The sequence below is a fragment of the Gopherus flavomarginatus genome, chromosome 21, assembly GCF_025201925.1.
Source record: "Gopherus flavomarginatus isolate rGopFla2 chromosome 21, rGopFla2.mat.asm, whole genome shotgun sequence".
In the NCBI taxonomy this organism is placed as follows: Eukaryota; Metazoa; Chordata; order Testudines; family Testudinidae; genus Gopherus; species Gopherus flavomarginatus.
Genome location: NC_066637.1, coordinates 4,648,178 through 4,664,727, shown reverse-complemented (window position 1 = coordinate 4,664,727; position 16,550 = coordinate 4,648,178). Strand labels below are relative to the sequence as shown.

At 44.7% G+C, this 16,550-nt stretch overlaps 2 protein-coding genes across 6 annotated transcripts; both read left to right on the top strand.

Moving 5' to 3' along the window:
- Positions 1-296: 296 nt before the first annotated feature.
- LOC127038877 (uncharacterized) lies at positions 297-5,260 on the top strand. The gene is made up of 3 exons (XM_050931949.1): positions 297-1,422; positions 1,723-1,792; positions 4,102-5,260. The coding sequence occupies exons 1-3, from the start codon at positions 297-299 to the stop codon at positions 5,258-5,260; spliced, it is 2,355 nt and encodes a 784-aa protein (XP_050787906.1).
- A 2,909-nt stretch (positions 5,261-8,169) lies between these two features.
- ACTRT2 (actin related protein T2) lies at positions 8,170-10,718 on the top strand. 5 transcript variants are annotated; one of them, XM_050931708.1, is made up of 2 exons: positions 8,170-8,179; positions 9,607-10,718. In XM_050931708.1, the coding sequence occupies exon 2, from the start codon at positions 9,726-9,728 to the stop codon at positions 10,716-10,718; it is 993 nt and encodes a 330-aa protein (XP_050787665.1). In that variant the 5' UTR covers positions 8,170-8,179; positions 9,607-9,725. The 5 variants fall into 5 exon arrangements, with proteins under 5 accessions (XP_050787665.1, XP_050787666.1, XP_050787664.1 ...); XM_050931709.1 differs by lacking the exon at positions 8,170-8,179 and adding an exon at positions 9,479-9,494 and having other exon boundaries at positions 9,613-10,718; XM_050931707.1 differs by lacking the exon at positions 8,170-8,179 and having other exon boundaries at positions 9,585-10,200; positions 10,384-10,718.
- The last annotated feature ends 5,832 nt before the right edge of the window (positions 10,719-16,550 follow it).

Here is a 16,550-nt window from a genome sequence, read left to right as displayed (position 1 = left end):
GTATCTGAGATCAGCAATCAAGTCTGTACAACCCTGACAACTGACTCTTCAGCAAAACCATTATTACTTCATTAGTCCACTGTTAGGTACTTGAGAGCAGAAATGGCAAACTGCAAATTCCTCAAAAAACTGCCTTGGCATTTGTCAGTAGCATAACAGCCTTGTTGATAACGTGGGCGAATGAGAGGACTCTGCCATATATGACATCAGCAATCTAGAACATTTAGTATCAAACGTTCTGCTTGCATTAAATCTCCCAAAAGCAGCTTTCAGGTGGGCAGCAAATAGTTCAAAGAATGTTTGACCCTAAAATTTTAGATATCCCAGCTGTGATATTTGACAACGGATCTGGATTATGCAAGGCTGGTATTGCAGGGGACAGTGCACCAAGGTCAGTTATTACAGCAATTGTTGGTCGCTCGAAAGCCAAAGCAACGATGCTAGGAGCAGGACAGAAGGAATTTTATGTTGGAGAAGAAGCCCAGTCCAAAAGGGGTGTCTTAAGTTTGAATTATCCAATCGACCACGGCATAGTTACGTCCTGGGATGACATGGAGAGGATCTGGAGACATGTCTACGAGTGTGAGCTGAGACTCAAAGCTAGCGACAGACCAGTGCTACTGACGGAGGCCCCACTCAATCCCCTACAGAACCGGGAAAAAATGACTGAGATCATGTTTGAAGGCTTTAAGGTGCCTGCCATGTATGTTGCAGTGCAGGCAACGCTGGCACTCTATGCCTCAGCACGCACCACGGGGATAGTAATGGACAGTGGAGATGGAGTTACCCACACAGTACCCATTTATGAAGGATACTGTTTACCCCATGCAGTTTCCAGGCTGGATATCGCAGGCAGGGATATCACTGAATACTTCATGAGACTCCTTTTGGAAAGCGGCCACTCCTTCGTGAGCACAGCTGAGAGGGAGATCGTTAAAGACATCAAGGAGAAGCTGTGCTACGTGGCTTTAGATCCCATCAAAGAAATGAAAGCAAAGCCAGAAGAAATCCTCAAAGAATACAAACTGCCAGATGGAAATATCATTAAGATAGGCAATCAGCTCTTTCGAGCCCCGGAGACCCTTTTTATGCCCGCTAACATTGGTATCGAAGCCCCTGGGGTGCACAAAATGATCTTCAACAGTGTGATGAAATGTGACATTGATGTTCGCAGGGATCTTTATGGCAACGTGCTTCTTTCCGGTGGGTCCACCCTATTTCCTGGACTGGATGAACGGATCCTGAGGGAGATGCAGCGGCAGGTGCCCATCGGGATGGTCGTACGGATCATAGCACCGCCGGAGAGGAAGTACTGTGTGTGGATCGGGGCCTCGATCCTCACTTGCTTGTCATCTTTTAAAGAAATGTGGGTCACCGTCAGTGATTATAAAGAGTTTGGTGCCGCTGTAGTACACAGAAAATGCTTTTAAGGAGGGACTACGCAACTGAACCATGCTCTCATTCAAATAAACAGTGCTCAAGAAATGCTCCCAAGATGTGAACCAGAAGATGTTACAGCGGTTTGTGTATTTATTGGATGACCAAACATTACAGAAAATAAAATATTAGAAAAGACCATCTTGTTCAGAATGGCTGTTAGCTGTCTTATTTTCTTATCTCCCTCAAAGAGTGCACAGTGTCCTACCACCTTCCCTAACTACTTCTTGCTCGCATGTCTTCACATCTTCATTTGCACCTTTCATCCTTCTGGTCTTTACTCAGTATTGGCTGGGACTCCCTTCGGAGGCATGGATGCCGTTCCTTACCAGGCCAGAGGGGTCACCCTAAAGCAGTGAGGGCCATTCTTTCTCACCACTGACTGAATCCTGTAGCCCCCAAATGCTCTTCCTCCTACCACCAGGAGGGAAAAAAAATCAAAACCAGAATTGGAGTCAGGTCTGACTGAACTTTTCTCTCCTAATGTAGCAACACAAAGCAGGGCTGGAGAGTCATGGGGGCCGTGTGGATAGCTTATGTTTTGTTATCTTTGCTGTAGCAATCCAGTTTATGGCAAACAAATGTGATGACCCTAAAGGAACATTAAAATGGAAGTTCTGCTTTCCAAATCTTTACTGTACTGCAGCTTGATCCTGCAAACATTGACCTTGATGGGGCAACCCCCTTTACTGACATTACTCACGCGCATAATGAGAATGAGGTCTTTAGCTGCTCCAGAGAGAACAAGGCATGTGCTTTGTCCTATGCTGTCCCGCCGGTCTGGGTGAAGCTTCCTCTAATATTTATCTGTGAAGCCACCTCATTATCCGCCTTCCTTAAAACTCTCCTTTGCCACATTGCCTACAAAAATCTTGATAATGGATACTACTGCCTCTTGTGCTGACCAATATTGCTCCATTGTCTCCTTGTACCCCACCCCTTGATTGGCCACCTGTCTGTATCCATCTATTGTCTCCTGTCTCAAATGTAGATCGGAAGGGGCCTCCTTTCTGTTCTGTGTTTGTACAGCACCTAGCACAAAGGGGTCCTGGGTCATGTCTATGGTTCCTAAGTGCTGCGGTCATACAAATGAATACTATTAATTAATGTTTTATTTAATTAATTAATACCAAGAGAAGCCTATCTTTTCAGCATGTAAAAAGCCATTTTCCTTTCCAGTGTCATGGTTCTTAATTGTACTAATAACCTCTAGGTTAGAGATAGTCAGTAGGTGGGCCATAGGCCAAATCTGGATGGCCAGATGCTTTTGAACAGACCCCTAAATATTTTTATTTAATTATTACTATTATCATTTTGGGGGGGGGTTATTATTTTCTCTGGAGTCTGGACCCTGACCAAGAAATTTGGACTTTTGACAAAAATAATCGACTACCCCTGCTCTAGGTCATTTCAGACAGTTATTGACTTTCTGGGTTTAAGGGCCTGAGTCCAAGAGGTGGAGTTTTGCTTGTTGGCACATAGACATTTAGAGTGTGTCTACACAACAAACACCCCATCCACAAAAGGAGTCTCCGAGCCTCGCTCTTCAGCCTTGGGCTCGCACCCCAAACATAACTACGTAGATGATGTGGTTGGAGCTCAGGGTCTGAAAACCTCTCCAGGGTTCAGAGACCAAGTTCCACCCTGAGCCCAAATATCTACACAGCTATTTTGAGCACGGTTGGGTGAGCCCATGTCTGCAGAGCCAGGCTCGGAGACTTGCTGCTCTGGGTTTTTTTTTGTTTGTTTAGTATAGACTTACCCTTAGAACTTTCTCCCTCAGAAGATAAAATCACATCACATTTGCTGATCTTCCTATTCTGTGTACCTCTCAGTACACTGCTTAACCCACAGCTGGGCCCATCTTCTAAAGGAAGGATCTCCGTGAATCAGTGCCCCAGACTGGGTAGCACACGTTTCACTAGGGGGCACCAGAGCAACAGCTGGAAGAGAGAGGAGAATTTCTTCAAGGACGATGACTGTACTTCACTGTAACGTATATAAACCTACTGAATATAGTCACCCTTTGGTAAAGAAAATGATAAGCTACTGCCACAATCTTGGCTAACTTCAGAACTCAGCAAAACTGTGTAGGTCAGTGGAGTGGCGCTGGAGCTGGTATAATCCCCAGGAGAGACACATGTGCTGTTTGGCATAAGTGATCAGAAAAGGATTCAGCTCATTTAAAAACAAGCACCAACATACTTAAATGTCTCTGAGTTAAAAATGCTCAGAGCCTTATAAAAGCAAACGGTGCACTGTTCTCTGATTCAAACAGCATTTCAAATCCTTAATGATCTGCTTGCAAAAAAATTCTATATTTTAAATTTCTTCATAATTTCCCTGATACATATGACTAGGTGAGTTAATGCATTGAATGCCTTGAATATATCTGCTTTGGTTGTAATGGCCACCAAACAATCATTATCTAGCTCATCCATTGTTGTGTGTTACAGGACGAAGCACTGGAAATGCCTTGCTTGCCACCACATGAGTGGGGATAAAAATCCTGAATCCCGGTCAAAGTTAGGAGCTTCAGTCCTAGACTTTGTAGACTAGCAGACCTTGTCATCTTGTAAAACTGCGAAGATACGGTTGGAAGATACATCCTTAAACCTTCGCATCTAAGCTTCCCAGAAGCAGCTTTTTCGGAAATTATTTAAGGTGTAGGGGGAAAGCTGAAGTGATGTTTAATCCCCAAACTTTAGATATTCCAGCTGTGATTTTTGACAATGGATCAGGGCTATGTAAAGCTGGCCTGTCAGGAGAAATTGGTCCAAAGCACATCATTCCTACAGTTATTGGCTGCCCCAAAACAAATATGTCATTGTCAGGAGCAGCTCGGAAGGACTGCCATGTGGGAGAAGAAGCCCAGCACAAACAGGATGTGTTGTCTTTGAAGTATCCCATTGAACATGGTATAGTTACATCTTGTGATGATATGGAGAAGATCTGGAAGCATATCTATGAGCATGAATTGGGACTGAAAGCCTTTGAGAGGCCTGTGCTAATGACTGAGACCTCTTTGAACCCGATGGAGAACCGAAAAAAACTGACTCAGCTGATGTTTGAACGATTTAAGGTGCCTGCTTTCTACCTCTCTGTCCAAGCCATATTGTCCCTCTATGCCTCAGCACGCATCACAGGACTGGTCATAGACAGTGGATTTGGTGTTACCCAGACGGTACCAGTCTACGAAGGGTACCACTTACCCCATGCTGTCTCCGGGTTGGATGTTGCAGGCAGAGAGATCACAGAACTCCTCGCAAAGCTCCTGGTGGAAAGTGGGCAACGCTTTGAGAGCCTGGCGAAGAAGAAGAGTATCATAGAGGACATCAAGGAGAAGTTGTGCTACGTGGCTCCAGATCCACACAAAGAATTAGCCAAGAGGCCGGAGGAGGTCCTGAAAGAATATAAACTGCCTGATGGGACTCTAGTCAGTATTGGCAGCCCACTCTTTCAAGCACCAGAGATTCTCTTTGCTCCAGGTAGCACTGGTGACGATGCACCAGGCCTTCTTAGGATGATCTCTCACAGTGTTTCAAAGTGTGACGTCAATATTCAGAACACTCTCTACGGGAACATGGTGCTGTCGGGTGGTTCATCCCTCTTTCATGGGCTGGATGAGAGGATTTTTAAGGGACTAGAACAGCAGGTCCCCAAAGGGGTTCCTATAAAGATCATAGCGCCCTCAGACAGGTGGTTTTCTGCATGGATCGGGGCTTCTGTAATTACTTCCTTGACCAGCTTCAAGCAAATGTGGATCACTGCAGCTGATTACAAGGATTTTGGACCAAACATTGTCCAAAGAAGATGTTTTTAAGAGGTCTTAGGTAAATCTAGCTAGCATCCATTCAAGACAGTGGCAGTTCTTGCATTTGCTAGTTAAAATGAAATAAAAAAGTCCTTGGACAGAAGCTTTCCTTTTTCTAATTGTATGCTTGGCTTCAGAGTCATGGAAATTAGAGATGGGGACCTCTGGTCTGTTCAATTCCATGGCCTTTGCAGTGCTGTTCCCTTGATTAAAGACCTTATCTTCAGTAATACAAAATAATCTGCTAAAATGATTCTTACTGGTGTTAATTTTAAAGCTTCTAAAATAAAGCAGGGTGAGAGTCTACCGCTGGGAAACTGAGGCACAAAGGGATTACAAGTAAGTGACTTGCCCAAGATTTAGATGAAGTCTGTGACAGTGCCAGGAACTGAACCTAGCTCTCCTGCATCTCCATTCTGTGCCTTAACCCTGAGACTGGTTGGTGTGGTTGAGTGTGAGATCATCACCTACAGCAAAGAAAGCTAAGCAAGAGAGCACAATGGATATGAGAAAGATAGAGCGTTAGAGAGATCAGAGGATGCTGAAATGACCCCAGAAGGGTCTGGGAAGTTGAGATCATACTGAAGGGCTGGAGGGCCCAGTCATAACAGCTGCCATTCTGTGTCAGCCCAATTGTCTATCTAGCTCAGTACCTGCTTCTGACAGAGACCGGTACCAGAGCTTCAGGCAGAGTGTACAGAACAGGGCAATTCTGAAATGATCCACCCTTGTCTCCCCCTCACACAAATGCTGTGTCAGACAGTCCTGTTGACTTAATAACAATAAACACTAAGGGTGACATTAAGAGACACAGCAGCTCCTAGCCCAGGCAAGGGCAGCTATGGAGCCCCCTTACCATCCTCCTGATCAGGCAAGGCTCTGTGGACTGGAGAGGCCCCGACATAATTTAGAAAGCTGGGGATCCCTGTAGGGCTGTATGTAGTAGCTTGATTCCTGATGTGCCTCCATGTCAGTTTGTGAGGGGGCCCTCAGAGGTCAGTCTGACAGCTGCCTGCTCCTGAGGAAAACTCCCCAGGGTAAAACACCAGAGGAGGGGTGAGCATCTCCCCCCAGGTCTTCACTGATATAGTCATAATTTGTGGGCTTGATCCAAAGCCCCCTGGAGTCAATGAGAGTCTTTCCATTTAGGCCTTTGCATCAGGCCCCAGGGCTGCATGTCTTTTGTGTCTCAGAGCCACATCTGGCCAGAGGAGGAATAGAACTGAGGGTGCAATAAATATGTACAGTACAAAGTTTGTCCCAAGCCAGCTGCGGTTCTGAGATGTTAGGGTGCTACATGGTGACTCAGGAAGCCCTGAGGAGCTTGGAAGCTCATTTCTGATAGATCTGAAGACCAGAAGGTCCAAAAACTTCTGGAGCTTTTCTGATAACCTGATAGCTAAGGAAAGGGACTGGAAATCTCAAAGGGGAGAGCCAAACATTTCTAATAATTCATGGTTTCAATCAACTCTAAAAAGCCAACATCTCTGCTGAGGCTAGGGACTGTAGAGGTGCATAACCCAGGCTGACTAACAGATTTTGGCTCTGCTATATGGCTTGGCTGAACTTGGTTTTTCTAGTATCCAAAATGGTTTGCCACTCCTTAATGTTATTTTTCCATGCTAGCCTGTGGAAATGGCTAGCAGACTAACCCCACTCTCTTTGCACACCCAGCAGAGATCATCCATCCCTCTCTATATTCCCGTTGCAGTGGGCAGGATGGTGCTGCACTGACCCCTAGGAGGAGGCTATAGACTGTCTAGACCGTGGGAAGGTTCTTGACTTTATTGTCATATTTAAAAGTTGCTTAGCAAGAATTTATTTTGCTGGTGAATGTAACTTTCCAGATGAACAATTTTCATTTAAACGTATCAATGTTCAAAGTATTAACCATTCCCAGTTTTGATCCATTTGGAGAATGCTTCCTTAACTGCCAGAACAATTCCTCAGGCCAACAAACAAGGGCTCAGAAGCCCCAGCTGAGATCAGGACCCTTTTGTGGAAGGTGCTGTACAGACACGTCATAAGAAACTGTCACTGCCTCAAAGCGCTTACAGTATAAATTCAATTATAATAAAGTTCTGTTCCAGTGGAGATGGGTGACCTTAGAGAGGAGTGTGTCTGCTGCTAATTACTAAGTTTTATTTGCAGATCAAGGAAAATTATGACTAACAATAATGGGTTGCCCTTGTATAGCCTCTTTCCTTTGAAGATCTCAAAGCATCAATTCCTCCTGCAAAACATCTGTTTCTCTCTCCCTCACCACAACCCATCCCCATTTGATGAACTGAATTTTAAAATGATGTCATGTCAGAAGAGACACAGAGGCATTTTTAGCATTTTGCATCACTGCTCTTTTCTGAGGTTCGTCATCAAAGGGCTGAATAGTGATTAAAAATATATATACTTATTTTTACAAGCCTGCCATGGACACTTGCATAGTGTTATAAATGTTCCAGACCTGGCTCTGAGCTCATTTATGCTGATTTTAAGTAGGCACAATTCCACTCACTTCAGTAGATTTACCCCTGAGTTACAGAGTACACCAGAGTAACTGAGATCGGTATTTAGCCCGCCATGTTTGTGAGAACCAAAGATTAATTAGGGACAGCAGGTCAGGATTTTGGGTTGACTGGCTGAATCATCAAAGGTTCTAGAGTCATGTTGATTATTGAAAGAAATATGACTCAGTATCTTCTTATATATGTTCTTAAAACACTTACACAAACACAAATAAAATCGAAAAAACTTAACACCAAAGTTATGCTACTGTTAATAATAATAAATGTAGACTGAAGCAATACAACTGATCAAGTAATCAGTAAGTCAGTCTCAACAAATTGGCCTTACCCTTGATTCTTATGACTCGCACACTTGCATCCTCCATCCACCTTGTAGCGCCTCCCTCTAAGGTCTCTGGACAAGATAGTGGATCCCTGCAACTTGGTCCAATCAGTTTCAAACTAGGTCAGCCTTAAGGTACGTCTACACTACCTGCCAAATCGGCAGTCTTGTCTAGACGCAATACATTGATCCCCGAATACGCTCCCTGTCGACTCCAAAACTCCACCAGGGTGAGAGGAGGAAGTGGAGTCGAGGGGGGAGCGACAGCCATTGATCCCGCCCCAAGAGGACGCGAAGTAAGTCAATCTAAGTCGATCTAAGATATGTTGACAAGTTGCATATCTTAGCTCAATCCCCCCCTCAGTGTAGACCAGGCCTTAGCAAGCATCAATTTGGAAGAGTGGTGCTTCAGTCAGCCATTTAAAAAATATTCAGTGTTTTAAATACCACAGAAACACTGAACCCAAGCCTTCCCGCTCCCTAAAATGGATACATTTGGGGAAACTGGCATGGACTTATCCTGGTGAAAAGGATTTGAGATGACCTTGAGTCACCAGTTTATAGATAATTCAACACAAAAATCCTATTAAAAACAGCTGATTGGCTAGGTTCTTTTTCAACAACCAGTCACTCAATTTTCATCCAACTGCAAATGAAAAAATAAGTTTGAACAACTTATGATCCATGTCATTCTCACAAACAAGACAATTTATGGTAACCTTTATATTTTGGAACTGGCCATTATTGCAAACAAGAACATTTACAGTAATCTTTCTATCTGAGAACTGGGCTGCAAGTCAAACACTTTATCTTCTGGAATCCTCATCTTGAGACGTTACTTTAAAAGTTATCAAGATGAAACCCATGCAAGCTGTACAATGTTTAAAATTAATTTAAGGTCTGTATACCCACATGGGCCACTTCTCTAGCATATTTTGGATTCTAGTTACATAGGAGCCATGCAACTAGGTGTCTGTTTTTCCACAGCTTTCTTTACCTCATGGAGTTATTTATGGGACTCAGAACATGGGGTTATGTCTTCTCAGGATGTTTCCATCATCAAGGAACTGGATAGTCACGAGAAGACCAAATATCATGTTAATTAGGCATTAACAACTGAGTGAAAACAAAAATATAATATAAGCAAATACAAGCACTAGAACCTGTCCCCACTGTATGTGATGGTCTGGGACTACGTGTTGTGCCTCTGTTATAATTCATCTGGGAGCATAAGAATGGCTCAGTCACAGGGAGAGAAGCAAAACTCTTCATACTGGTGACTTTCAGGGCATTCTCCCAGGCCTTTGGGAAGGGAGCAATATTCATTAGGTGGCCATGACAATCTGTTAGCTCAGGGGGACTCAGAGGAATGTTCCCATTTGTGACTCTCAGGAATCTAGAATATGTAACTAGACATTCTATGTCACCCAAGCAGAAGCACAGAACCAGAGAGAGGGCTGCCTGGAGACTGCTTCTGTCTTGCCAGAGAATGTCTGAATCCAAGATCTTAGATCTCCCCGCTGTGATTTTTGACAATGGATCTGGGCTGTGCAAAGCAGGCCTGTCGGGAGAGCAGGCACCAAGGTCAGTCATCGCTACTGTTGTCGGCTACCCCAAATCCAAAGCGATCATGTTTGGAGCTGGTCATAGGGAATATTATGTTGGAGAAGAAGCCCAGTCCAAGAGGGGCATCCTATCTTTTAAGTATCCAATGGAACATGGCATAGTTACATCGTGGGAGGACATGGAGAAGATCTGGTGGCATTTGTTTAAGCATGAACTCAAGATGAAGCCCAGCGAGAGGCCAGTGTTACTGACCGAGGCTCCACTGAACACAGTGTCGAACCGAGAAAAAATGGCCGAGATCATGTTTGAAGGTTTCCAGGTGCCTGCCATATTTGTGGCTCTCCAAGCTCTGATGGCCCTTTATGCTTCAGCCCGCACGACGGGATTAGTGCTGGACAGTGGAGATGGTGTGACCCTGACAGTCCCTGTCTACAAAGGCCACTGCTTGCTCCATGGTGTTTCCAGGCTGGATTTTGCAGGCAGAGATATTACTAAATACCTTGCTCAGCTGCTCTTGGAGACTGGATGTTCCTTCGTGAGCACGGCAGAGAAGGAAATTGTGAAGGACATCAAAGAGAAACTGTGCTTTGTTGCGGTAGAACCCAGCCAAAAAATTCAGGAAAAGCCCAACAGGCTTGGACGGGAGTATATTCTCCCAGATGGCAATGCCATCAAGATTACCGACCAGCTGTTCAGAGCTCCTGAAACCCTTTTTGTGCCAGCTAATGCTGGCATAGAGGCACCAGGCATTGACAAAATGATCCTTCAAAGTGTTATGAAATGCGATGGAAATATCCACCCTGATATCATGAGGAATGTGGTATTGTCAGGCGGGTCGACCCTTTTCCGAGGTCTCAACGAGAGACTTCTAAAGGAGCTGCAAACTCAGAGCCCCAGCGCAATCCCTGTAAAGATCCTAGCACCCCGAGATAGGATGTACTCTGTGTGGATTGGGGCTTCCGTCCTCACCAGCTTAACATCATTTAGGGACATGTGGGTCACGAGTGAAGACTACAGGAAAACGGGACCATCTGTGCTTCAGAGAAAATGCTTCTGAGAAGACCAACCATCCAGAAAAACACAGCACCAACCTGAACAGCTGGAGAGCAGCTAATAAATTATCGCAAAAATAATTGATTTGTAGTAAGTGATTTTATGGCTTGGTAAAGAAAGAGCCCTTGTTCAGTGCCTGTTTTTTTGTTGCTATCCAGCTTGCTGGTTTTAATTCTATAAATGTGTTGATCCTTGCTGGAACTGCAAATAGTTTGTCAGACTTTTAAACTCTACAGAACAAGCCACCTCCATCGTATGTCTGGGAGGGCTGGCTTACTGCCCTTCACAGTAAGTTACCAAAAGGAAGAAAGAGTCTTCTGATGGAAAAATAGAGGGCTCTGGTGTACTGCTGACCCTTTGCAGTGGCACTGGAAGTCTCTCGTGGTAGCCATGGTGAGCCTGGAAGAAGACCAGAAAGAGTTGAGCTTTTAAGTTTGTTATTCTATATGAAAAGAAGTTGGTGGAGTTGTTAAAGGAAGAGCCTGGGAATTAAGGTTCCTATGTTCCATTCCAAGCTATGCCATTGATTAGCCACACAACACCAGGTTAATCACTTCACCCTCACTGCGCCTCAGTTTACCTTTCTATGGTTTACCCCTCTATTCAGATAACTTCCTAAAGCACAAAGACAAGGTGATGCTTAATTAAAATATGTAAAGTAATCTGAGATCCGTGGGTGAAAGGTGTTGATTTCTGGTTATTGTTTTTTTTTTCTCATGAGATCCCCTGACAAGTTTTGCAGAGTCAGGAGCTTGGATGAAGTTCAAATATCCACACATTTAGGTGCCTGTCTAAAAAGGAGAACCACTACATAGAACCCACCTCTATATTCAAGTCCTACTTCCAACTGCTAACTGCCCACAGTAACTACTGCAGCAGACCTTCAACTGGTGTGCGTTGTGTTAGCTGTAGGTGAGGGGTGACGGTCCAAAGTAGGTTTCAGTGTTAGCAGCTGTGCCCCCTACCCTAGCAGCCCTGCTCCCCTAATGTGCAACTACTAGTCTCCTTGGAGAAAGGTCTTGCAGAGACTGGTCTAGATGATTCAGTTAAACAGAAGGGAACGCTCTTCTGCTCACCTCCAGGTGACCTTCCTTTCCACAAGCTGTGGCTCTGCTCAGCTGTTCCTCCCACAGTTCTGACTCCAGTAGCATGACCAGACAGCAAGTTTGAAAAATTGGGACAGGGAGTGGGGGGTTAATAGGAGCCTATATTAGAAAAAGACCCCAAAATCGGGACTATCCCTATAAAATCGAGACATCTGGTCACCTTAGACTCCAGCCTCTCTTCAGCCGGCACTGCCTGTTGTGCTGAAAGCTGAGATGGTTTCACCACATTGGATAGCTGACCACAGGGCCTGGGATGAGACCCACCTAAAGGTATTTTCACTTGTGAACGCAGCTAAAGGATTGAACCAAAGAATTCACGAGGTAAAAGTTTAGTGGTTTGATTCGCAGCATCACCTAGCCCCTTAGGGCTGAGATTGTTGAGATATACGTTACTCCATTATGTTAATGTACATGCTCAGAGCACTTACAGAGCTGTTATGAAATCTGATTCAGCGATCTTAAATCTTTGTTCTATTACAGTATGTTACCTTTTAGCAGCCCACTGGAAATGTGTAAACAAACGAGGTACAACTGTAGACAGTTTAAATATTTTACAGCTCACTGACTTCCATATGAGAAGGGATTTACAGTAACTTAAGTGTTCAGACACCTGCTACAATAATCCAATGCAGATAAAAATGCAAAACACATAGTCCTGAAAAGCATGGGAAATCTGACAGAATGGAGCACCTCACAGTTGTTGTCGGCATGGGAAAAACAAAGAGAACTATTTTCTTGCCAACACAGAGCCAAAGAGAAACACAATCACATTCCATTAGCAGAGAAAGTGAAGAACTCACAGACATCAATACACTCCTTTAATAACGTTTCTCACCTAGCAGGCCAGAGAATAAGCTGGTGTAAACCAGTGAGAGCAATGGCCATTTACATCAGCTGAGGATCTGGCCCACAGTATCTAGCGCCTTTTATATGAGGCTCTTAAGCCCTTATGAAAGTCATATGACTCCCACCTTGTGAAGTGGGCCTTGCTGAGTCCATTTTACTGAGAAGTGACTTGCTCACACAGCAAAACTGCATATTGGACCCTGGAGTCTAGACTCCTAATCACTTTCTTTAACCGCTGGCCTACACTGATCTTCAAAGGGACCAAGTTTCCACTCTGTAGTGCTCACTTGGCATTCGTGCCCTACTCTTATTTCAGTTTTACTTTAAGAAAGCCTTGGGTCTTTTGCCTTAAACGTTTTGAAGTAGCACCCTCCTCCCAGCCCTGGGTCTGCCACTGTGGAGCCATGACCCCCCTGCCTTAATCCATTCCTGCCTGTGCTGTACTTTGCCTCTGGATAGCTAGAGATCGTCATTCACCAAGGCCGTTAGTCTTGCCAACATCAAAAGAGGAAGGAAGGTCTTGTGGTTTACATCCTCCATTTGGGTTCAGGAGATCTGGCCGTAATTTCTGGCTCTGCCACAGCTGCCTTGTTCATCTTTGAGCAAGCAACTTAATCTCTGTGTGTCTCAGTGCCTCGCCTGTAAAATGGGGATCATAATCTTTCTTTTGACTCACTTGTCAAGTTAGCTTGTAAACTCTTTGGGGCAGGGACCATCTCGTATTATGTACAGCCCCTAGCACAATGCAGTCCTGATTTTGGTTGGGGCCACCAGGTTTTGCCATAATAAATCTTTCACCAGCACAAAAATAGACTTTAAACTAGAGATGTGGCTGTGTGAGAGAATCTGTGCCCACATTCCCAGGCCCCTGGGTCTTCAAGAAATAAACACCATCATTTGAGAAGATGACACAGGGATGTATAAACATATCTACTCGCTACTGGCAATTGTCTCCCCCACATCCCCCACATCTAGCTTTGCTTCCAACCTAGCAATGATGCCTCACTTTCTTTTAAATGTCAATTCATCATTTTGTACATTCCCTGGGCTGAACAAGTCTGCAGGTTTTATTGCCCATGTGCATCCGAACATATCAGGCTGGGACGACGCAAACTGAGTACCCAAAACAATGTGGTTATTGTCACCCTGCCTATTGCTGGCTTCAAGGTCTTGCTAAATGTAGGAGAGCTTTCCCACCTCCGACCCGTGCCCGTTATCACATGCACAGCAAAAGGTTTGGGCTATACTAGACACATCATAATTTTCTCTGTTATTCCAGTAGCCTGGTTCCTTCCCCTTTCCCCTTTGCAGCAGCATGAAAACTCTCTTGTAAAAAAAGAAGTGACCACACTCCTGTTCCTCTTACAGGTAGTGAGACATTAAGGGGTGCCAGCAGGCAGCTTGTGCTTAAAGCAGGAAGTGAAGGATCTTAAGCCAGGTAGGTTGCTTTCCAGCTGAGTCTATTGCAGAAGGAGCTGGGGGCGGGAAACTTGAGTGGAGGGAACCAGGGCAGAGAGAGAGAGAGAGAACAGGCCCGTGCACAATCTGCTACATGCTAGCAGGAAAAAATTGTTCTTAGGCACATAGGTCTGATACCTGGAGCAGTTCCTGTGGTCCACCTAGCCGAGTGTCCTGTCTCTGATAGTAGCCTTACCAGATATGTCAGAGGAAGGTGTAAGAACCCCTCACTAGGCAGAGAGATCTTGAGAGATGCCCTCATGAACTAGGTCTAAAAGTGAGCTCTTATCAGTGGGTCTCAAACTTCTATACTGGTGACCCCTTTCAAATAAGCCTATGAGTGCGACCCCCCCCCTTATAAATTAAAAACACTTTTTTATATAGTTAACACCATTATAAATGCTGGAGGCAAAGCAAGGTTTGAGGTGGAGGCTGACAGCTTGCACCCTCCCTATGTAATAACCTGGCACCCCCGTGAAGGGTCCTGACCCCCAGTTTGAGACTCCCTGCCTTACATAGTGTAGGAGAGAGGGAGAATATGCCAGTAGAGGCAGAAAAATAGCTGGCCTCAATTTCCTTCTCCTCTAAATGGATATAGTTCCATCAACTTCATTTACTCCAGTAGAGAGCTTGGCCCAGCTGCCTTCATTTTTGACTTTTGTGCTTCTGGGAGTGCATTAGGCTGTGATGAATTTGACAGTAAAGGGTTAAGAATGTTCCTGTGTTTTGCTCTGTAGAGGTGTTGCTAAGTTAAGTACTATTTTCCTCTTGTTGAGAGAAGTTCTGTATTCATTACATCTACACAACCGGATTTTTATTAAGCTGTTCCACACAAGTATTACGTTTTTTTTTATTTGGAAAACTTCACAGTGCCTTTTTTGACACACACTAAAGTTAGCTTTGCTGAGATTCATTAGCCTCCTTTTCCCCAGTGTGTAAGTGGATACCTCTCAGTTATGCAACTTCGAGGTGCACAACTATGAAAAGCAGCAGAGGCAGCCAAAAAAAGCATTGTTCTGCGCTCAGACGTGTAAAATATTCATATTCAATAATAATAATAAAAAAACTTAATAAAAATTTCATAAAGGAAAATAGGCATTGTCACTCAGTTCCCAGGGCTGTAGCAGCAGGCCACAGTGTTACTTGGGGGGTTAAATGTTTTTTTTCACTCTGCAAATGAATTGTTCTGCATTAACGAAGGCCCAGATTTTTAGAAGTGGCCTCAGATTTTAGGTACCCAACATAAGCCTGAATTCCCTAAGGGCAGTGCACCTGTGACTCGGATTTAAGCCAGTGGGACATGCACCAGGTGCTCAGACCCTCCGAAGCAAAGGTCTATAAGAGTTTTTTTTGTTCATTTTAGTTTCTTATTATTTTTATTTTAACAGCACTTACCAACCTGAACTGAGATCTGGACCCCTTCATGCTGGATGTACACACAGCAAGACTGACTCTGTCTCAAAGCACTTTCAGTGTAAACAGACAAAGGGCAGAAGTACAGAAGGAACTAAGAGACTTGTCCAAGGCTTATGTGAAGTCTGTGGTAGTGCCAGGAGATGAATCTGGATTTCCTGCCTCCCCATCCCATGCCCTAACCACCCGATCTTCCTTCCTCTGCATGTGTGTGTATAGAACCATTGCAGACAATTAGAGGAAAACGAGGAGAGACGGGACAATGGGTGAGCTAGGGAAAGTGTAGAGTGAGAGCATGGGAGGGATCAGAGGAAGTTGAGATGACACCACAGTCACGGCCTGGGAAAATGAGAGATCATCTTGAAGGCCTGAAGGCCCAGTGCCATGAATACTTTCTCATGCAAATTGTCTCACTAATACAATAACAATAAATCCTTAGGGTAGAATTCTGGGTGAGCCCCTATAAGACTCACCATAGAATTCATAGCACTGGCAGGGGGGGACGACAAGGCCCCTTAGATCATGGGGTGCTCTGGGGACTGACGAAGCCTGTAGTGTAACCTTGACAGTTCAAAGGGCCTAAGTTACAGTATCTCCTCGGGCTGCCCTCTGGGCTGCAGGTGGTGCCCAAAATCTTCACAGTAGGTGGTGGGGAGGGTCTTCAGAAAGCAATCTTACTGTGCAGCCTTGTTCTGCCTGCATTGGGGGAATCCTCTTCCACAGGGCTTTTCGGGTTCCTTTGTGCCCCTCTTGTCCTTTCACCCAGTGTAAAGATAGAGCAGGGGTGAGGCCAGCCTCTGTAGTGCTTCTTTCAGTGCTTCGGAAAGTTGTGTAGTATTATTACCCCTGCTTTACAGATGAGAAATCTGAGGTACCAGGAGGTTACATGACTTGCACCAGGTCACACTGCCGTGGCCTGACCCAAAGCACATTGATGTCGAGTTTTAAATCTTTCCATGGATTTCAGTAAACTTTGCCACAGATCCCTATTCTATGGCAGACCTGGGAATGCA